General features: G+C 53.7%; 1 protein-coding gene across 1 annotated transcript; it reads right to left on the bottom strand.

Moving 5' to 3' along the window:
* Positions 1 to 2,565: 2,565 nt before the first annotated feature.
* LOC100063993 (cytochrome P450 4B1-like) lies at positions 2,566 to 21,818 on the bottom strand. Its single transcript, XM_070248198.1, is given in 14 exon segments — positions 2,566 to 2,898; positions 3,313 to 3,395; positions 3,496 to 3,579; positions 4,301 to 4,442; positions 6,467 to 6,657; positions 7,438 to 7,550; positions 7,702 to 7,853; positions 8,153 to 8,244; positions 8,246 to 8,281; positions 9,064 to 9,107; positions 9,110 to 9,190; positions 9,759 to 9,803; positions 9,984 to 10,125; positions 21,611 to 21,818. Coding segments are annotated over 14 exon segments (1,575 nt in total). The 5' UTR covers positions 21,788 to 21,818; the 3' UTR covers positions 2,566 to 2,705.
* Positions 21,819 to 22,964: the final 1,146 nt, after the last annotated feature.

The following is a 22,964-nucleotide window of genomic DNA, read 5'->3' as shown; positions in this document are numbered from 1 at the left end:
TGGAGTGTTGTCCTCCCTTGGAATGAGATGGATGAAGAGAAGAGAGAGACAAAGGGAGGGAAGACAGAGGAGACAAGGAAGGGAGGTAATATCTGATCTGTGGTGCCAGGACCCCAGCAGGGCCAGTTGTGACCCATTTCCTCAGAGGCTACAGCATGGGCGTCTGTCTGGGACGGACTAGAAGGAGCCCAGAGAGGCAGACTGGCTGGCTGGTGGGAGAGGATGTCACACCCCAAGCAGCAAACAGCCATGGCACCTCCCTCACAGGACAGCCCCTTGGCAGTCCCCTGTATCTCTGGTTGGCCACCCTGTGGGAGGAGCGGCTTCTTCAACCCCATCATGCTGGCTGACTGCTTGGGGGCTGATCCTCCTGACCCTGGGCCCTGTCCCAGCACCAGGCCCCTTTGCACTCCTCCACTGGTCTCTCTCAACCCAGCCCTGCTCTCCTGCTGATTCTGCACACAGGTCCTTCCCTCTTGTACCCCCTACCATTCCCAGCCCAGGGCCATGGATGCCATAGACTGACCTCCCTGAAGCCCTCCGCCTGTGCTGTGATGCCATGTTCTGCCTCTCTGAAGGGGCTTCATCCTCAGCCAGTGCCTGCAGCGAGGACGTCCCTCCCAGTCCCCTGGTCTCCTAGGTCACTGGGCTAGTTCAGTCCTGCTCTGAGAAGAAGGATAGACACTCAGAGCCTGACCAGTGGTTTGGGCATGAGAGTAAGCCAGGAGAGTCCTGGACAAGAAGGTCAGCAGGTCCCTGGCATCAGGTGGTGCAGAAGGGCTCGGCTGACTGCTTCAGAGAGTACAAGACAACAAGAACATTGAATTCTGGGCAGCAGGCCATGGTCACGAGCTCCAACCACAGGATTCCACAGAGATAAACAGAGTGACCAAGACATGACCCTACTGGCTCTAGACAAGGGGAAAAACCCAGGCTGAGTTCACACATATATGCATATTCCCGACACACCCACAGAGACATTGCTGTGCAGCCATTCCTGCATGTGCCCCTCTCACGTCACACTGTGCACACACACATGCATGAAAACTCCTGGGATCACTGGGGGCAGCAGGCTGTGTTCGGAGAGCCAGAAGGATTGAATGGAATTCATCTTTGGTGCTTGTGGGTCCTCAGCCTGTCCTCCCCTCCCACAGGGAGCCTCCCCCTTCCCTCAGGCTCCGGAGCTCTCAGCTCTATTTCCCACTGACTCCTGGCCCCAGAGAGAGTCACTGCTCCCTACAGAGTCTTGGTCAAAAGAGGCCTGAGTTGGAAGGCCCCAGCTCAAGCTCTTCCCTAAGGAGCATCTTGGCAGCTTCCTTCCCTTAATATTGAAGTGGGATGCTGGCCTCCTCCTGTCCTGACTCACAGGCCTCCCGATAATCCAAAGACATTGGGAAGTAGACACATCTTAGACTTGGGCACCACTCATGGGCCAGAGGTGGTTATGACCGCTGGGCTCAGCTCCCAGGTGATGGTTAGTGAAACCCTATCTTCACTTTAGCAGAGAAAGGTCTGTCCAGGGTCAGGACAGAGGGGAAGCCAGTGGTATGGGGGACACTCTGGCTGGAGCCTCAGCATCCCAGCCTCAGGTGGGCAAGGAGGTTTGGGTCTCAAGAGGGCTTTGTAGGAGTGAGCAGGTGGCCCATGCCAACCTTCCAGGGCTGCAGCCTACATCTGAGGGGGGAAGCATCAATACCAGGAAGGATGTTTCTCCAGATGGTGCATCTCCAGGGCAGCATAGAGACCTCCCAAGTCCCAGGTCCAGAATTCCCCTCTCCCGTCCCTCCCCCATTCTCCATGCCCTCCCTTCCACAGCTGTCTAATTCCTCAGTTGGAGCCCACTTAATGGCCTTGGGCCGGAGCGCTAGAGGAGAGTGTGCCCCCAGCCATCAGGCAGCTGCTGCAGGGACTCCTGGGGAAGGGTCTCTGGTTCAGCATGGGCCTCATCTGAGGCCTCCCCAAAAGTCCTTCTTTACAGCTTCGTGCCTCACCTGCCTCAAGGCCTGATTCAAGCACCATCTCTTCCAGGAAGACCCCTCAAATGCCACTCTGCCCCCTTCCCAGCCAAAGCCCAAATGCCTAGAGCACCAAGTGACAGTGACACAGATGCTGACGATGTGAGGAGTGCCACAGAACCCTATCTCGGGGGGCAGAAGGCAGACCCGTGAGACCTTCTTCCATATTCCTCGACCTGGGCGGCGGTCACCTGGGAGTTTGCTGGAGAAACTCATTCTTCTGGACATTTTTGCTTTAGGCGATTTTCCCTTATTTCTGTTATATTCTAAGCACACACACAAAAGTGAAACAAAGAAACACATCTCAGTGAAGGGACAAAGTCACCTCTCTGTCACATGGGATGGGTGAGTGCCTGGTCATAACTGTGAATCCCGAGGCACAATTTCCAAGGCGTTCACTGTGTCATTCAGGCTGGATGTAAGTTTCTGCTACATTTTAGAAAGACTGCCAATTATGGGAGATAAGCGAAGATTCTAGCAGCAAGTAGGTGCAAGCCCTAGACATACAGGCATGATAAGCATTTATAGACAACATGGCCCTGCCCTCGAGGTGATTGTCTACACTAGCGCCTCCTCCCCTTCTAATCTACAAGCCCCTGGAAGGCAGAGAGCCACAGCTACTGCACAACCCAGCCTGGGGAGGGCGGTGCCCAGGGACAGGCCATGGCCTGGGCTGTCCAGGCCCTACTCTCAGCAGAGCTGCTTCCTAGAGCCCGGGCCCAGCGGCTTCAGGTGCAGATGGATGCCATTCCTGGACCACAGGACCAGCTGGGGCAACGGGATAGGCAGCCGCAAGGGGTCCAGGGCGAACTCAAAGCGCAGCAAGCAGAGGGCCGTGACCACCTTCATCTCATTCATGGCAAACTGCTGCCCGATGCAGCTCCTGCGGTGAGAGCACAACATGGCATCAGGCTGTGGGGTGTCCAGAGTGAGGGATGCAGTGCTCTTAGTGGCCAACAAAAATCAGCAAGGATTGTGAGGAGAACAATTGGCTGATCGATTGATTGACCTGGGCTTAAGAAACTCTTCTTGGGGGCATGGTGAGGGGTCCAGACCAGGTAGATTCACATTCTGGCTTGGGGTTCTCTCTAGTTATGACTCACCCACCCACCACCTGCCAGGGACATGAATAGGCTAGTGGCAAGAAGGTCCCTGGAACTCACCCTGCCTTAGAGTCACCACAAACCCAGCATTGCCCCCTCACCACAGAGTTCCCCAAAATGATGCCTCCCCCACAATGTCTTCCAACCTCACCCACCCTGCCCCTCACATCTGGGGAAATTGGGCCTCTCCTTGCCTGGGCCCAGCGGAGAAGGGTATGAAGGCAAAGGGGTGGCGCCTGGCCACGTTCTCAGAGTAAAAGCACAGTAGGTCAAAGACCTGAGGGGACAGGCCTTGCTTAAACACCTGCCAGGTGCTGTGGAAGGCGGACCCCCACAGCCTCCCACCTCAGCTGACCCCCGGCCTGGGGTTGGGGTACCTCAGGGTCGGGCCACACTGCGCTGTTCCTATGGAGGGCGTAGATGTGCAGAGAGACCAGGATCCCTGCGGGCAGAGCGGAGGCCTGGTGACCAGGTGGTCCTGGGAGAGCCAGGTCCACCTCCTCACTGGGCCAGAATCCCCCAGTGTCCCCCCAACTGGGCACCAGCCTCTGCCTGAGCACTGGCAGTGACAGAAACTTCACAACCATACTCAACACATCAAAGGGCTTTTGATCATCGTCACACCTGCCTCCTGCAGCCCCAGCACTGGGCACAGCACCCAGCACAAAAAGGAGCACTGAAGCTACCCCACCACGAGGTAGGACAGGCAAGGACCATTACACACTTTCTGCTTTCAATTAACTGACTCTTAAGGGAAGTTATTATTTACAATGTTATTCTATCAATAGTGACAGCTACCATTCATTGATGCTTACTATATGCCGGATACCGAGATAAACATTCTTTAGAAAGCCACCACTTACAGTTGGACAGGTCGTGCACTGCACAGCATCATAGTCTATGGGAATGATCCTTCCTGAAATTGTTCAGGGCACAACCTGCATGGTGGTCCATGACAGCCCTGATGGACATTGTCTCTAATCCTGACAACAACCTGGTAAGGAAGGGACACTTCACACTCCCATTTCACAGAAGAGAAAACAGAGGCTGAGGGGAAGAGGGACCCATTCATGTGCAGCCAGGATTGGAACCAGGCCAAACACAGAGCCTGAGCTCTTCCCCATTGGTGCACAGATTTGGCCAAAGGCACAGAGAGTATCAGAGAACCATCCCCAAAGCCACCCCATCCACCTGCGGGTAGGGAGCAGCCATCCACGAGCTGACGGGCTTGCTGAGCTGGCAGGACACCTGGGGCACGGGCGGGTAGAGGTGGAAGCTCTCCTTGATGCACATGGTCAAGTAGGTCATCTTGCCCAGATCATCCCTGCCGGCAACACGACCAGGCCGTCCTGGGGATGGGGAGCCTCAGGCTCCCACGGGAAGGCAGGCTCCAGCCCCAGCCTCCCTTTCATCTCCAGCACACACCCGAGAGTCAGAGGGACACAAGCGCTCCAACGGTCCAGGCGAGACTGGACGTGGCATGGCCACTCAGACCCAAGGGTTCTGGTGCCGCTTGCCTCCATCCTTCCCTCATCTTCACTGCTGGGAAGGGAAAGCACAGGACCCTAGAGGTGTATGTGCACCCAGCCATCAAAGACAATGTCAGCCCTGGGTCTCCCAGGGCCCCACAGAAGCCACACAAGGACAATGCTTTAGTTTTGCTTCGTGTCCCCTGTGGAGCTAGAATGGAAAGGAACAGGGGCTGATATACACTGGTCAAATGAGGTAATAAATGCATGAACAACAGAAATCTCAGGTAAAAATATATACATATATGTTTTTCTTTTCCCTTTTGCCACCAGTAAGCTCACAGTGGTCTAACTACAACTCTTGTGTAACACTTTATTACAGAGCCCCAAACTCTAAGGTTTTCACTCTGGTCCATTTTCATTTGTGTTTTACTGTTTTATTAAATAATGTCCTTTAAGTTGCTTCAAGCTCTAGATGCAATGAAGTGATCATAAAGTCAATATTTTAACTCACTGCCTGCAGGTTGTGTTCACAGTGTTACCCAACCTGGAATGCCCAGCCCTCTCTCACTTTGCCTATCTGAGTTTCACCCCTCCCTAGAAAGGAACTCAAGCTCCACCCGTTCTGACTCCTCTGCCCTCAGTAAGGGGCCACTCCATCTTCCCTACTCCAGGGTTTTCTCTAGTGGTGGTCAGATGACTTTGTCTCTGAAAGCTCCCCAAGGGCAGCAACTTGGCTCCTCCTCCTCCTCTCCCCACTCGCACCCCCAACAAGACCTGACACACAGCTGGACACTCTGGGAGGGTTCCAACAGCTGGCCAATAAAAGTGGGTAGTGGGGGCTGGCCCCGTGGCCAAGTGGTTGGGTTCACGCGCTCCGCTGCAGGCGGCCCAGTGTTTCGTTGGTTCGAGTCCTGGGCGCGGACATGGCACTGCTCATCAAACCACGCTGAGGCACCATCCCACATGCCACAACTGGGTGGACCCACAACGAAGAATATACAACTCTGTAACGGCGGGGGGCTTTGGGGAGAAAAAGGAAAAAAATAAAATCTTTAAAAAAGAGAAAAAAAAAAGTGGGTAGTGAAGACTTCGTCCTCCAAACCTTAGGCCCTGGAATCCTAGGTCAGCCCCCCTCAAGTGAATCTGAAGTTTCTCCCATCGATTGGGCATCTTCTGTGTCCCTGCTGTGGGCCTGCCTCATGGAGCCCAGAGAGAAAAGTGAGGTGTGTGACCAGATGCTAACACCAGAGGCGGGGAGGCAGGGAGAGAGGGATGTCAGGACAGAGGTGGGAGCGGAGCCTGTGGGAGGTCCCAGAGATCATGCTGCAAAGAGAGATCGGCATCAATCGGTGTCCTGTTAATGAGTTCAAGCTTGAACCAAGAAACAGAAAACGATGGAAAGGTTTTCAGTGACGGAGTTTGGGAAACAGCCTTTTCTCCTCCCTAGACAACTCTGGAGGCTGCAGGGCACATGCAAAGGCAGTGGAGAGATCAGCTCCCCTGGCTTTCCCAGCTCTGTTCATTCCCGATTCCGGCCTCTTTCTCTCCCAGAGCTCCCTGCTCTATGCAGGAACCCAGAAAGGTCATCTGATTCTGCCGTCAGAGGAGGCAGCGCACAAGAAATCAGGCTCCTATTGACAACCTTCTCTCAGGACTCACACCTGGAAAGCCTCCGTTGTGGGAGGATGGGCTCAGAAGTGCGTCCATCACAGCTCCCCAAAAACGCCACACACTGGAGGGAACAGGAGAGCTGCCACCACCCTCACCTGGATTCCAGGATGGGCTGTGTCATCCAAGGATGACACCAGACAGCATGGGCACAGTCCTTCCCTGGGGCTGAGCAGGACAGACTGGGCTCACCTGCAGCCTCACTCACCACTGGAAGGAGTCTCGGTCCCCAAGGACCTCGCGCACCTCCTCCCGACAACGCTGCTGGTGCTCGGGGTACAGGGCCATGCAATAGAGAAACCAGGAGATGCCACTGGTGGTGCTGTCATGGCCTTCAAACATGAACAAGTCCACCTCAGTGCGGAGCTCAGCATCTGACAGCTTGATCCCATCTTCATCCTGGGTTAGGGGAGGCATAACGACATGGCCCAAGGCATTTGAGATTGGTACCAAGAAGAAGCCACAACAGTAGTTGTCACATGAACATCCGAGGGAGGGAGGGACAGTTCCTTTTCAGACTGAGGGTTAGAACCTTCCCGCAGATTCCTATCTGTTCTCCCAAGCCCAGCTTGCCAACCTCCTTCTCCAGGGAGCCTTCCCTGATCCCTCTGGCCACGTGACCTGTGACCTTACCCAGCCCTGACTGCCAGTTCTGCTCACTTGACACACAGAATGCCACCTGGTGGAGGAAGGGATCTCCGTCAACGTGCAGCTCCTGTCTCCTCCACTAGACTGTAAGAGTCTGGAGGGCAGGGCCAGGTGTTTCTCATCTTCTGCATCCCTAGCACAGGAACAAACCCAAGGTGGGGCTCAGGGAGTTTGTGAGCAAATGAATAAAGGCCCAAATGAAAGGATGAATGAATGAATGAAGAAAGTCTAAGATTCTATGATTCTAGGACACTAAGATTCTTCTGTCTTAGAAGTCTGGAGCTGGTCTTCAGGTTTTTCAGCATGTGCCCCAACCTCCCTGCTAGGACATCTCTCCCCAGGGCCACAGCCAGACACACCCAGCACTATCTCATGTCCAAGCCTGTGCTGATATGTGCCATGGGACAAGGAACAGGTCATGTTTGCAGGAGAAAGAAGACAACAATGGTTAACAGCCCCTGCTCCTGTCCAGTGAGCCCTGTCCCATAGGATGGTGTGCAGGCCCTCTGGGACCAATCTCAGTTGGCCTGCACTCATCCGACCCCTCAGGAGAATGTCCAGGATGTCCCCGTGCCTCCAATTCCGGATCTTCTCCTGCTCTTTCTCATCCTGCAGGTCTGCCTTCCGTTCCCTGATGACCTGGTCTGGGCCAGAGCACAGGGTGTCACTCCTGGGGACCCATCCTCAGGTCTAAGGGGAACTGAGCTCTTGCAAAAGGAGAGACCCTGGAGGGGTCAAGAGGAGCTGGATTAGAAGCTAGGCTTTCTGTGGGTGGGCCCGGCAGCAAAGGCCCACCTGTGTGGTCGTGGGCCAGCTGGCAGGCACGCAGGAAGCGGCGGCCATGGGGGGTGAGCCAGTAGATGAAGTCGTTGTGGTACTGGAAGGACTCGATGCGCTGCTGTGTCAGCAGAGTGAGCTCACCGACTGCCTGGTAATAGCTACTGTCCCTGCACAGCCGAGAAAGGGAGGGTCTCTCAGACACTGACCTCCAGCAGAGCCCGAGCAGCTCCATTCCAGAAGCCTCCCCAACTGCAGCACTTTCTGCCTTCCTCTCCCTGTCCTTAAGTCTCCCCACTAAAGACAGAATCTGTCTCCCCCACCATGGGCATAGCCCTGCTCCCCCCGAGCTGGGGCTCCCCAGGGCAGGACCCTATCTCCTCTCAGACCAGGGCCCAGGAGTCCTGCCAAGTCTCCCCTCGGAGCTGGCCTGGGTGGAGAGTGTGGTCAGCCCCAAGTGCCCCCTGACCTGTGACCCAGGCCAGTGTCTGCTTTGCCAAAGGTGCACTTCACGAGCGTGTCCAGCGCCATGTGGCCCACATCACAGAAGATGTCAAACAAAGCTCTTATCCTCACGAGCCTTCTCCTCCCACTTGTCCTGGAGCAGAGATGGAAGGTAATATGAGGGGCCAGCTGGACTGAGTGACCCACCCCTGCCCTCCAGAACCCACAGCCTGTCCTCCCGTGCACCCCAGTCCCTGGCCTGGCCTCCATCCTGTCGGAATGTCGGGGTGGAGATGGGTAGGGGCTGCAGGTGAGAGGGCAGAACTAAAGGCAGGCCTTGCACAGGCACAAGGACACTTCCTCCCAGCCAGGGCAGCCTGCACAGATGGGAAGAGGAGGCCTGAATGGGGATGAGCTCCCCAGCACAGTCTGTGAGTAACTCAGGCCTGCTGCCATGCTGGGGAGGAGTTCATGCAAAGGGAAGATCATAGCCCTGGTAACCTTTGGGATTATCAGCCCTGAGACCCTGAGCCTGCCCCCTGACCATGGCATCCCTTTTAGAGACGAGGTGCTAATGGTGTTGTTTTAGGCAGCCGAGGGGGACAGAGAATGAGGAGGAGACACTTTTTATATGTGAAAGACCTTCCTGATATCCTCACACACAGGCAGCCCTCAAATCTGCTACAGTAGGAGCCTTCTTGGGGCCCCATGGAGGCCCTTTGGTCTGGCAGGGAGGGCTGGGTCTCCTGGTGGAGAGGAGGGCCAGGGCTGCCTGGCCACTGGGATCTTCGCACCTGGTCAGCACCTGCAGGCAGCAGGGGTCAGGTGGAGAAGGCTCAGCACTGCTATAGCAGGCAAAGGGGGCCTTGGGGGAACACCGGTTGGGGAGGGGCTGGCCAGCAGCCACAGCCTCCAGGAGCCTGGCAGGGTGCTCACCAGCATGGCGCATGCAGAGTAGGCGAACACAGCCACATAGGGTTCAGTACATCATAATGGAAGCCAGGCGTGAGCAGCCTGCGGTGCTGGAACCACTTGGGCCCATGAAGGACCAGCAGGCCTTTCCCTGGGGAAAGGATGGGAGAGGGAGGGCCGGTCAGTCCACACAATCCTGCCCCACCCCTGGCATCCTGTGGACAAGCACACCCCACCTAATCCCACCCCTGTCCTGCCTGCACAGCCTCGTATCCCCACCCAGCTCTGCCTTCCAGCCACCCAGACAGCCTCACAGCCTCCGTGACACCTGCCTTGGTCCTACCACCCCTCCTTTCCTCAGGCCCTGCCCTGGTCACCAAACCCCATAAAATCTCCCAGAACCAATCTTGGGCCACCTCCTCCAGGAAGCTGTTCTGGACACTCACACATTTGCAGAGCCCTGACCCTGCCTGTTCAGGGAAAAGGACTCACCCGGCAGGAGAAGGTACCTGAGCCGCATTTCCCAACCAGCCAGGAGATGTCCTGCCTCCTTCCCTGTCTCCCCACGGAGCAGCTGAGCTTAGGAGGGGCCCATGGGAGCCTGGTAGTCTGGTTAATGGGATAATTGACTAGTGGACGGGGCAGGGAGGGACAAAGCAGGAAGGATCCTGGTCACCCAGCTCCAAAGGTCTGGGTTGGGAGGGCAGTTGCCCACTCACCAGTCCACTGAAGGAGGAAGTCAGAAAAGTCCAATGCCTTAGGGTCTGCAGGAAAAAGAGAAGATCAGGCCAGCTGGGGACTGGGGGAGCCCAGAGGAGTCTTGCTCATAAATAGGATGGGGACCTCACCTTCCCAGACTCAGTGGGCAGGCCTGGGTTCCTCCCCACATGGTGCCCTAAGACCTTTGTTCTCAGGAAGCCCCACCCTCTCCCAGGAGCACTCACCCTCTCGGCTATACACAGTTTTGGCATAGTCAGGCTCATAGATGTTCAGGAAGCCAACGAATTGCCCATACCAGAGTGGGTGGGCGTAGGGGAACTGGTGGGCCCAGGACACCACCTTGTCCAGGCTCCCCATCTGCTGGATCTGAAATGGCAACAGAGGTCCAGGCCACTCAGGAACCCAACACCACCAGCCAGGCCCCAAGACCCTGGGCTGGGAAGAGAGGAGGATTCCCAGACAGGCCCTTGGAGGGTCTCTCCCTCCTCCTGCACCCCCTCCCAGCCAGTCCCCCAGTCCCATCCATCTCTGGGCTCAGGCCCCTCTCCAGCCCCAGAGCCACTGCTTTAAGCCCAAGCCACACTCTTGTTGCACTTGGCTTGGCTCCACAAGCCCAAACTGCCCAAGCTGCTTCCATCTCCTGCCTGCCACCAAGACTCTGTCCACACTGCAGCCAGAAAGAGCTTTCTCTTCAGCACTAAAGCTTTTTCATTAGAAAGATTATACCAGCTTGTGCAATACAGAAACACCTCGATTCCACCCCTGTTAAGTCCTTTGACACATTTTTATTGAGGACCTGGTATGTGCAGGATACTGTCTAGACGTCTCAGGGGAATGAAGCAGACATGGTCCTGCCCTTTCATTCTCTGGGGAAGGCTGATAATAAGTAAGGAAACAATTAGGTAAAATGATTACAGACAGTAGTGTCTGTGAAGGAGGAAATAAACGTTGTGCTATGAGACAGACCAACAAGGAGACCTGCTTAGATGGAGTGGTCCAGGACGGCTCCTGTTGGAGATGACATTTCAGGTGGAACCCAAAGGATGACAAGGAGCTGGCCAGGAGAAGAGTAAGGGAAGAGCCTTGCTGATTAGGGAACAGCAAGCACAGAGCCTCTGGGGTGGGAAAGAGTGTTGGGTCTTCCAGGAGCTGCCACTTGGTGGGACAGAGGTCTGAGATGAGATTGGAGGGACCATCCAGAGGGAGCTGTGTGCTCTCTGGGGGTTTTATAGCTCAACTACTCACCCAGAGGGGTTTTATGTAGATGGAGTTTGTGATAAATACTTTTCTGAAACCTTCTGCTTTTCATTTAATATACGTTGTCCCTCTGTTCAAACTAGTCCATAACCGTCGTGTGGCATTCCAGGCCCTTGAGTGACATAACGCATGGAGGCATCTAGCACTGGATCCCGCACAGACTAAGCCTTGACTTCTCTCCCTTCAAGCCTCCCCTCCCCCAACATCTTCCTCCAAGCCCCCTCCCTGCCTCTCCCGCCACATCCTTTCCCGATCGCCCCCAAACTGTACTAGAGAACGTGCTCCGAACACGCCCTGAAATCCTTCCACCTGTGGGTAAGGACTAACCAAACCTTGTCCCGGTCCCCTAGGAAGCAGACCATGCGTTACACTCTCCTACTCAGTCTCCCAGGAAACCTGATAACTGGAGAATGTTAACCGTGTCACTGCTGTGGAAAGTAATCAAAGGAACCTTAACTAAGTTGGAGTCAGGAGGACCTGGAGGGGAAACACTCACGCATACCCCATATGTCACTTACACCAACCAGGAAGAGAGGGATGCTTGCATCTTGGACAGGAACTAAAACTACCTTACTACTGAAGGAAGATTTCTCTCCCCACCTGGCAACAGCTCAGCCAATGAGAAATGCTGTAGCCCAGCCAATGAGTAGCCATTGCCGCCCTGAACTGTTACTTCCCCTCAATGGACTTTACTTTAGAAAAGCCACTCCCTACTCCACCTTTTTCTCTATAAAAGCAGCTCCCTCCTTTGTTTTCTCAATTTGCCTATGGTGCCATAGCGTGCACATCCCAAATCGCAGTTCTTTTGGCTATTCCCGAATAAACTAATTTTGATGACAAAATAACAAGTAATTTTGATTTTTATGTTGACACTCGGCAACATGGCTATGGCAAAAATGAACATGGTTGGTAAATAATTTCTGAACTGGGAAGAACCATGAATGAACTATCAGGAGGACACCATGCTTTAGGCTTCCCTGAGTTTGATGAATCCTGTAATGTGCGTGGCCCCTGCAGGAACCCTGGGATTGTTAGTGGGTGCTGGAATTCTGTGGGGCATTGGGATTTAAGACAGGATGGGCCCACACCCACTGGTATGCATCACCCATGTCTGTGTGGATGTGGTGAGGAAGAGTGACGCTGCCTTGCTGGCAAGCTGCCCAGATCCTCGGAGTGGACTGATGCTCACTGTGCCCACAGTAGCCTTGTGAGTGTTAATGCTTAGAGCTAAGATGGCCTCCTGGAGTGTGGCATCACCTCTGTGCCTTTGCTTAGACCATTCCTTGCTCCTCGTACACCCTCTAGCCAGGACGCCTGCTGAAATTCCACCTGTTGCTCAACATCCAGCTTGAATGCCCTTCTCCAGAAACCTCTCTGGTCCTCCGTGACTGAAATCTCTACCTCCTCTGGGCCTCTCAGCACTGCTGGGGCCTTATCCACATTGTGCTTGATGTTACAATTGCTTGCATCCAGAACAAAACAAAATTAATACTGTTAACATTAACATTCATTGACCATTTAATGTGTTCAGACACTGCGTAAATCCTGCTATTAAAATCTTTCCTTTAATTCTCAGAAAATTCTATAAAATGGGCACAACCATAATTTCCATTCCATAGATTAGGAAAGGAAGCTCGATCACATGGCTCTTTAGCCATGGAGCTTGGATTCACATCAAGGACCCCTACCTGCACCTCTGGGCTGTGAGTTTCCCAAGTGCACAGATCACACTGTGGCATCTCCAGGTCACCGTGGAACTCTGCACAGGGCCTCAGACACAGTCCAGGTGGTGGCCCCACCAGCACTTCCTATGTGGGAGCCGCACTGCAGATTTCCATTTGTTTTTCCTGCAGGCCCTAGTCTGCGTGCTCTGGCTAGTGTCCAGTTTCACCACGTGTTTCCACTTTCTGTCTCTGCACATAGAGAATGGAAGGGGACAGATATGTGTTGAGTATCTACTATATGCCGGGTTTTATGTGAGGGAGTTCACAGATTGCTTCACGCACCTAACGTGAAACAGATAATTACTCCCATGTTACAGATGAGAAAACTGAGGCTCAGAGATGTGAACTGACTTGCCCATTGCTTGTAGGTTAGTGGTACTCTAACTCAGGTTAGAGCGCCACACTTTCTTCTGTACATTGTAGTCTGTCAGGGATGTTGTGTTCAGTTGCATAAATTGGGAAGTGCACAATCCATTGTGTGCCATTCACGTTAAGGTCTGTGCAAGTGCTGGTCCTGCTCTTTCTCCCTGTAAAGCACCCTTTATAGTCCTCAGCCACACAACTGATCCATGTTGTATCTCCAGGAAACTGTCTTGAGGAACGACACAGGGCATCTGATAATGCAGCCCCCAGGGATCCTGTCTGACCTAAGCCACTTCAATGTTCTCCAAGGGACCTGGGGTTTGGGCCTGGCTACCTTGGTCTCCAGCCACTCGTCTGTGCTTTCTCTGGGGTTCCTCTCTCCAGACCCTCTGCAGAGGCAGTGTAATCTCCCCCGCGGATCCCCTCCCTCACTGCCTCTGAACTCGGCATCCTGAGTTGACCCAGGGGGGTTGTGAGAGTTTTCACTGCCCTTGTGCACAGCTGTCAAAAACGGCACAGAGTGATGAAGCTCATCTCCATCCACTGGTAAGAGGGAACCTTCTGGTGTCCCTAACCCCTTCCCTTTCCTGCCTCCTTCCTGGCTTGTGTCCCCGGAATTGCCCCCTTCCCCCTGTGTACTCTCTTGTTTTTCCATCTGCTTTCCTGGATTTCCCTTACCAACTTTCTGATCACCATGGCTGTTCCCATGCTCTCCATTCCCCCCAGGTCCAGGGAGCCCAACCAGACAGAGAGCAAAGAGAGGCTTAAGTCAGAGGGAAGCCAGACTCACGGGATCTCAGGGTTGGAAGGAGCTCTTGGTGGATCTGGTTCATCTGAACTCCACTCCACTCCTCATCAACCATGAGTGTGACTCTCTGCCGCATCTTCGCCAGGGACTGGAGACCCTGATGTCATGCTGACCACATGTTCACAGCTTGAGCTGGCCTCTGCCTCCCCGTGCCAGCCTTCTCCTATGTGCCCTGATTGTCCCAGGAACCTGGTAGGAGTGAGGACAGCTCTCCACACCTGGACCCACTAGTGGAGCTGCAACCTCTCCAAGAGTACTGGGCATCCCCTTTGGGGGCCAGATGGCTGCCTGGCCAGCTCCTCTGGGTTACACAACTGGATACCCCAGAGCCGTCCTCAGATGCCCCAAGCTGGGATCCCTATAGAGCTCTGAGTCTGGGCTGGCTTGTTTTTCTCCAGGAGGAAGGAAGTAGGGAAAGAGCAAAGCATGGAGGTAATTCACTGAGCCCAGCTCCCCAGCCGCACTCCCTCAGCCTCACAGTTGCACTCCTTGTTGGCCTCGCCAAGAAAACAAAACAGGGCAGATTAGTAAGAGCAAGCATAAGTCACTACCCTCTTCTCTCCTCACCCACCAGTCCGAGTAAGCTTTCCTCCGAGAATCAGATCTGAGACTTCAACATCACCTAGAGGAACCACACTCTGTCTTTATAGGTCAGAACAGCGCAGCCCATAGACCACAGGGAGCTGTCCCACATGAGTCAGGTAGACCGCGACACTGACTGAGGCTCTGTTGCTGCCTCCCCTGTTAGCAAGCCTGCCCAGGCCAGCAGCCAGTTGACTGGAGCTCAGTTGGCCAGTCTTCAAGAAACAAGCTACCTGCTCAGCCAGTCTGTTCGGCCACAGCTCTGCCAGGGGGCTGCTTGGGAACAAAAATAAATATGTTCAAAGTGGAGATGAGAGTTCAGAAAAACAGATGGATATGGAGGGGAGCGGGCAGGGCTTTTCTCTTCCCCAACATGGTGAGGCTCCCTCCAGGCAGCTCATGCTGATCTCCAATCCCAGTACCCAGGGCGGCCTGGCCCAGCACCTTAACCATGTGGAAATCCAGCCCCAAGAGCTCACACATCTCTGGGGACAGAAAACTGAATGCCTTTCAAACAGCTCAGCTACCCTTGGACTGTCTTAATTACTTTAAAATACTTCTTGGTCACTGAACAGAAAGCCACTGGCCTGTGGCCCCCCCATGAGTCTCCACTCTGTCTCTGGGGCCACACAGGCTCCCACAGCCCAGAACGTCCTGCAGGGATTGGGGTTTGGGGGCCAGGTCCTCCTGGGTCTGCTCTCCTCCAGGATGGACATCCTCAGGTGCCCTTGGGGGCTCTAGTCACAGTCATCACCCCCACCCCACAGTCATTGTGCCCCTGACAAGATGGGTCAGCACTCTGTGTGTGCGTGAGCCCTAGCCAGTGTCAAGGACAGCAAAGCTGTGTATTCAAAGCTCACGGGTTAGGAGTGCCCACCAAGAAGAACCAAGTAAAACTGAGAAGAGGCAGTATCTTTGAAATAACCACAAAAATCATCAAACAAAATGGACTCAATTTACACAAACTCTTTGGGGACTCAATTATGGGGTTGAGCGCACAGCCACGGGAGCCTGGACAGAGGGGATCTAATGTGTAACGCCCCAAGGAACAGAGAAGTGACGTCCTCCACAACAGAGTGACCAATAGGTGGCTTCATCCTCCAGCCTCTTTTTCAGAGACAAGTGTGCAACCACACATATACGTGTGAACGTGTGAACACAAGAACACATGTGAACAAGCAACACACTGAAGGAAACTCTGGCTCAATAGGAAGAGCAGAGGGACTTTGGGTGAGATTGACATGAGTGACCACGACTCCCCTAGGCACACGTATTGGCTAGGAAGTGCTGGTGGTGTGAAAAGTTGAGAGAGTGGAGCCTTTTTAAAATAGAGCCAGAGCAGCCATTTCAGAGGAACTGCCTACACGTCATACTCCTTGAAAGTTTGGACTCTTTGAACTGGGCCAGACCTTTAGACTGGGCCAAACAAATATTGTCTTCCAAACAACTGTGAAGCTAATAGGAAAACACACATCTCGAGACAAAGATTGATGATGATGGACTCTCTTCCCTCTTAAATTGGTTGCTGTTTTTGAAGATTGACAGCGGGCCTTGCCAAAGTTTCACAACTTTCAAGTCCAGGTGTTTCTGTTCCAAAGTGTATACTCCACCCCCGCCCCTCCCTGTGCCAGCACCAAAGAGGGACACAGCTCCAGGGATGACCCGGTTGGAGGGGGAGCACAGAGAAGCACCCAAACACCTAAGAATACCGGAGAGAAGTGCCCAAGAGTCCAGGGGGCTGCAGACATTGGTCCTCACCCTGTGTGAGCAGCTTTACTGCCCCAAGTTGGGTCCCCCAGGGATTCATTCACATATTCAAAAGGGCATGAGCACCCACTCTCAATGCCAGGTGAGATGCTAGACCCTGGGAAAACAGTGGGAACAAGACAAGCCCTGCCCCCTGAGCTTACATTCCAGATGGGGAGAAAGGAAATCAGCAAGAATCAAATAGACCAGTAAGATAATTTCAGGCAGGAAAACCCTAGGAAGAAAAATACAGGAGGATAAGTGCAGGGCTGCTACTGTCGACAGGGGTTGGTAGGGTCATGGAAGGCCCCTCTGAGGTGACATTTGAGCAGTGATCAGCGGAAATACCTTCTAGAAAGCCCCATGGCATTGGCCACAATCTGCACCTCCATAACTTCTCTTTCCCCAACTGTCCCCTCCACCCCTCTGCACCTGGCTCCCAGAAAAGTAGCCTTGCTTCACTTCCCAGAGAAGATACAAGCTGTTAGATAAGAAATCCCTAAAGGTCAGCCACCAGACCTGAAGAACCAGCTGCCCTCACCCAACCTCCCCACCTTCCCTTCCATTCCAGTAGAGGAGGTGTCCAGGGCCTCTCCAAGGCCAATCTTTGGGGTTCCAACCCTCCCTTCAAGCACCTCACCCATCAATCAGTCTCTCTCTCTCCCACATCACAGACTCCACCCTCTCCACTGGCTCCTGCCCATCTGCATATAAGATAGGCTCAAGTCTCTCCCACTTAAAAAACAAAACAAAATCTCCCTTGGTTCCCCTTCTTCTTCTAGCTTACACTCCATTTCCTGCTCCCTTCATTACCTAACTTCTCGAAAAGTTGACTCCACTGTTTCCACTTCCGCCCTCTTCAGCACCCACCTTCTGACACTGATCTTGCTAAGATGACCAGTGCCCTCCTTGGTGGTAAGCCCAGAGGACTTCCAGATGCTGTAACACAGTCAATTCCCCTCTCTTTCTGGAACTATCTCCTACATGTCCTCTCACCTCTCCTGATGCCCCTTCTCAGCAGCTTCTCACCCATCATTTGTTAAAGAAAGACTGAGGTTACCAGAATCCAGCCCTTGGCCTCTTCCCACGCTGCACCTTCTCCCCATAGGTGCTCACCAGCTCCCATGGCTTCCTTTCCCATCCTCCTGACACTGCTTCCTAAGTAAAAAGCTCCTCCCAGATTATCTTTCTCCTGAGCTCCAGAAACAAGACCAACCACCCCTGGATAACTCTGCTTGACACCCCCAGACTCCTCAGACCCAGCATCTCCAAACATGAATGCAACCCATTTGTCCCCCAAATCTGCCTCTCATAGGCATAGGAATAGAACCACCGCCCACCCTGATGCCAGTCAGAATCACGGAATGGAGTTTTTCCCATGATTTATAGTGATACCAAGGTGGCTACCCTGTGGAGGCTGCCCCTCTCCCCTGCAGGTCCACCAAGTGATTCTCACATTGGTATCCAGAAGCTGCAACTAAGAGAGCCAGATGGAGCAGCTCCCATGAGGAGGGTCCTGCCATGACACTCTCCAAATCCAGAACCCAAGGCTCCTGTGCCCAGACACTGACAGCTGCCGCCAGCCCCTCAGCCTCCTCTTCCTGGGTCTCAGATCCTCACATGTTTACATTTATACGTAGGAATTCATTCCTCCTGGTTACAGTCCAGTCTTGTGGCTCAAGGATCCTTTTCTCTCTTTAGGTGACTTTGCCGAACTCTGCTCTGATCAAGCTATGTTGATGCCACAGTGTAACAAAGCTCCCAGGGCAATCCTGTGCCCCCTTTCCCTAGTGCATGAAGGGCGCCTCACTGACACCCCACGTCTGGCTGTGGTGGGGCATTAATGCCTCCCTTTCCCGTGCCCATGGTGCCAAGACAGCCTCTCTACCTCTCACTTCTCTCTGTCTCGCTGCCTCACTCCACCAAGATCTGCCTGTGTCGCTGCCTCCGCCTCTTCCAGGTCTCCCTAAATCATCTGAAGTCTCTGCCAATCTAGTCACCACCCAAAGCCAAAGTGATCTTTCCACCACATGAATTTGAGCTTGTCACTCCCCTGCTGGTCCCCCATTGCTCTCAGAATACAGTAAAGCCTTCAGACGTGGCCTACAAGGTCCTATGTGATCTGCCCCTACTCACTACCAGCTTCATCCTCTACATTCTGTCTCCCTCTCATCACTCTAGCTGTGCAGAGCTGGTAACATAGACACATATGAGACTTCGAGAAACAAACGTTTGTTGAACAAACATTTCCTAAACACGCAACACTCTTTCCAGCGTCTGTGCCTTTGCGCAGGTAGTGTGTTCCACTCTTCCTTCTGCACGTCCACAGGCTGCTACTTCCAGATCGCATAGGTCTCACCTCAGCATCCCCTCCCTGGGCCCAAGGGTCTGGAGCACTGAGCTGTGTTATTTCTTTCCTACAGACCGGGGTCCTCTAAGGCCACCTCTAGTCTTGTTTCTTCATCCTCTGGCCTCAGGATAGGGCCAAGTCCAGATTTATTGATCAGACAGTGCTCATTGATTGGGAAAAGAGAAACTTCATCAGGCCCCCAAAGACTGGGTTGATTTGGGAGGAAGGAAGAGGAGGAAGGAAGCAAATGCCTGAGGGTGTTTTGTAGCAAGAAAACCTCTACAATGCTTTAGCACCTGACATCCATCTGCCCAGCAGTTTGAAAAGCACCTGTACTTGATCTCTTCTGATCCTCTTCTAACCCAGTGAGGCAAAAAGGCTTGTCTCCATGTTATTGACAAGGAAAGGGAAGCCCAGAGAGGAGGCACAGTGAAGGCCCATGATCAACATCTGCTGAGTGAAAATGAGCCAGAGCCCCAGACCTGGGCTCTTTACTGCACAGCACAAGGTCAAGGGAACGGTGGCAGCAATGAGTGGGGCCAGAAAAGAGGCCAATGTAGTCTCAGATCACCTTTCCCAGACTGTGAGCTGGCATTTTCCCCTCCCATCCCCCACCTCCAACACAGGCACACAGACACACACAGGTCAGATTCATGGGCCCCTACCAGGAGCCCCAACCTCAGACCAACAATATGGCTGAGCACCTCCTATGTGCAAAGTCCTCCCTGGGCTCTGAGTGGAATGAAGGGGACCCTACAAGAATGGGACATGACCCCGCCTCAAGGGGACACATTCTGAGAATTGAGGATCACAGGTAGATGTTTCCAGGGCCTCTACACTGTAACTGGAGATGAGAAGGGAGCAGTTAATCCTGATGGACAGCTCTTCCCAGCCCCGGGCCCTTCCTTCCACCACCAGTCCTCCTCCTTCCCGTCCTATCCCGTCATTGCCAGGCCCAGCATTCAAACATCAGTCATTCTGTATGGACTGATCGTGTCCTGAATGGAAAGGCACGAGTCCTGGGCCCTGCCTCAACTCAGTTCCTGAGCTACCACATGGACATAAGCAAACACCTTGCCTTTCTGAACCTCAGTTTCCTTGTCTTGATGTTAGAAAAAATAATCCCTCTCTTCCATCCTCATTTCTCAGGCTCAGGTCTGGCTCCAACTGAGAGCAGAAGTGCCAAGACCTGGAGGAATGCAGAGGTGTGGTGTCTGCCAAGGCTCCCAGGAAACCTTTGTAGCTCCCAAGAGCAGCAACTTCTGTAGCCCTGCCCACCACTCCTGGCACCAAGGCCCTTCAGTTACTGTGTTAGAGCCAAGAAGCCAGAGCTGAGCTGTGTTCCAGGCCCTCCACACACTCTCAATGTGAAAGGCAGGGTCATTTGGGAGAAAGAGGGAAGCCAGTTCTGACATGGGGATGAGGGAGCCAGGTCCCTGTCCTAGGGAAGACCATGGGCTAAGGGCAAGCCCAGGCTTGATGGAGGCAAGTAGAAGTGGAGAGGACACGAGAGGGAAGCGATTGAAGGTCTCCTTAAGTGCCTCTCATACCCCCTTTAGGGTTAGACCTCAACCTTCCCATGACCTCCATGCGGACTTAGCAAAGCCTCTCCCAAACCCCTCCTGGTCCCTCCACTTGTCTTCTCCATGACTCTGTCTGCTCTGTCGACTCCCTGCACTCGAACATTCACTGTTTGTTTCTTTTGGTGATGCCTGCTCTGTGCCAGGCTTTGTGCAGGACCCTGAGGGTACAGTGGTGAATCGGACCAGATCTCCATCCTCCAGGTCTAGTGAGGAAGATGAACCAGTAAACAAAAGATGACAACCCAATGGGACAAGTGGTGAGATACAGAGCATGGGGCTGATGCTCAATCCTGGTTAGGCACCCCACCTCGCCTGGGGCAGGGAAGGCTCTGCTATCTGTTTTCCCCTCTAGACAGGAAGCTCCTTGAGAGCAGGGCCTGGGTCTAATTCATCTCCCAGACCCACCCTTTGCTTTGCTGAGTGTCTCCAGGATGCATGTAGGTTACCAGGCCATCCTGAGAGGGTCATTATTTGAAGGGGCAAGAATAAGCCTGGGCAGTCCTCACCGGAGGTCCAGCTCATTCCCAACATCAACCATGGAGCAGAGGCAATTCCCTAGACTGGAAATGGGAAAGTGTACTCAGGAGGTGGAAGAAATCATCATGCCTCTCTCTGAGCCTTAATCTCTGGCTTCCCAACCCTGGCTGCAGATCAAAACACTTGGGGAGGTTTGCAACTTCAGACTCTTGGTTCCAAGATGGTAATTAGGATCTCCAGGGGCCAGGGGCCAAGGAATCTGCTTCTCCCAGTTGGTTCCAAGCAGGTGTCCCTTGCCCTGTGTTCAGTAATCTCTGGTCCAGATCCCCATTATGGCAGGGAGATAAGAGGTGTTCCTGACATTGGGTGCTAATGTGGGCCCCACCACGCTGAAATAACTGGGCAGAACAAGCCAGGATCTGAAGCCAGGAGATGCCACGGTTCCCAAGCCAGCCCAGAGGCATGACAGGGAGAACCCCACCTTCAGGGCACCAACTGCTTAGACACTCGGGGAGGTCTCTCAGGTGACAGCACTCATCTCTGCCTTCACTTTCCTTTTCAGTCTTAAAAATGGAAATCTTTACACTGCACAGAACAAAGGGGGCGCTGGTTACCCTCTAAACAACATTGCCCAGTTCTATCGGACTGTCCAGGGGATTTCTCCCCAACACTCTTGCTGAGCCCTTAACACAGCGTTGCCTGAACCTTGGCCCTCAGAATGATGGGAAGGAGTCTGTGACCTGCTTTGGCCCCAACTTTGAAGTGCTCCCCATCTGAGGCCAGCTCAGAAGGCAGGAGTGAGGGCGAGATCAGTGGAAAGCTGAACGGGAACCATGGCTCCAGGACGTCATCCTCCTGCCCAAACATAGGGTCTCCCTCCATGGCTCCAGGGGATTAGGCCTGATTCTCTGAAGCAGAGGAGGCCATTTTCTTTCTCTGTCCCTCTCTCCCCTCCACGTACCTCGAGGGAGTGCCCGAAGATCCAGTGGGTGTGGGGCCCTGGGAAGCTGTCCATAGCCCTGGCCAGCTTCTGCCTCTGCAGCAGCAGACTAAGGAGCTTGAGGAAGCCTAAGTCCAAGATCAGTCCAGAAGCCCCCAGGCCCAGGCGGACACTCAAGGAGAGCAAGACGGGCACCATGGCTGGAGATGTAGCCACCTAGTCTCTGGCCTGCCTCCTGCTGTCCCAGGTTCCCTTATACTCTAGACCCAGGCACCTGCCAGCTCCCACCCCTAGCCACGACCTGCAGCCAGCAGCAGCCCGGGCTAGGCTGAGCCCCACAGCGCGGAGACAGCAGCCTCAGGAGCCACAGACAACAGAGGAGACAGAACTCAGCTGAAGAGAAACCAGGCGGTGGACTTCAAAGAAACCAGGCAATGGGTGTCTGGCCTTGGTTCCTTGGAGGAGCACACAGAAGGCAATTCTTGGTGTGATCATCACCTAATAATGACTGCCTTTTCATCCAAGCATGTTTGTTTCAGGCACTTTCTAGACACTCTCTCATTTAACCCAAACAAGCAGGTCATAAGTACTTACTCTTTATACCCATTTTCCAGATAATGAGACTGAGGCTCAGCTTGCCTGTACTTTCTTACAAGAAAGCTTCCACTGTCCCCATCAGTATGGACCACTGGGTGGGATGCATTTATGCCCGGCTCATGATGCTCTGAGTCCTTTGTTGTGAGACATTTTCAGGGACAAGATTCTAGCCCCAGAAGGGAGATCCTGGGTCAGAAAGAAGCCAACTCCACCCGCAAGACCACAGTACAACCTTGACGCTTAGGAACACAGACTATTACTTTGAGGGTGACAACGAGAAATCATCACATTCAATTACTCCTGGATTGATGGAGCGAGACACTTGGGCCTAGAGAGGGGCAGGGAATAGCCCAAAGGCTCACAGCAGGGCAGTGGCAGCTCTCAACTCCCTATCCCAGGGCTCTGTTGAAGAACAAGCTTGGCCCAGGCCCCAGGCTTGTCTGGCAGAGTCTGCGGTTTCTCCCTCCAGTCTTGGGTGGTAACAGTCAGCATCCCACGGGAAACAGAATTCACTGCTGATGCTTCAGATGAAGAGACTTGGATGCAGGGCTCCTTTCAGAGGGGAGGCAGAGTCGGGAATCAAACAAGGTGTGATGGGGCATCCAGAGAGGAGCAACAGCAGAGGCCCCTCGACATCCGTAGGCTGAAGGAACAAGAGAGGAAACAGCATTGCTGGAGCCTGGTGGAGGCAGCTATTGCCGGAGAAGGGAAGCCGGAACAGGGAAGGAGCAGAGAAGAAATGTGCCAGCCTTTCTTCCCCCACCCTCCAATCTCTTCC

The sequence above is a fragment of the Equus caballus genome, chromosome 2, assembly GCF_041296265.1.
Source record: "Equus caballus isolate H_3958 breed thoroughbred chromosome 2, TB-T2T, whole genome shotgun sequence".
In the NCBI taxonomy this organism is placed as follows: domain Eukaryota; kingdom Metazoa; phylum Chordata; class Mammalia; order Perissodactyla; family Equidae; genus Equus; species Equus caballus.
This window is presented reverse-complemented; position numbering and strand designations above follow the sequence as displayed.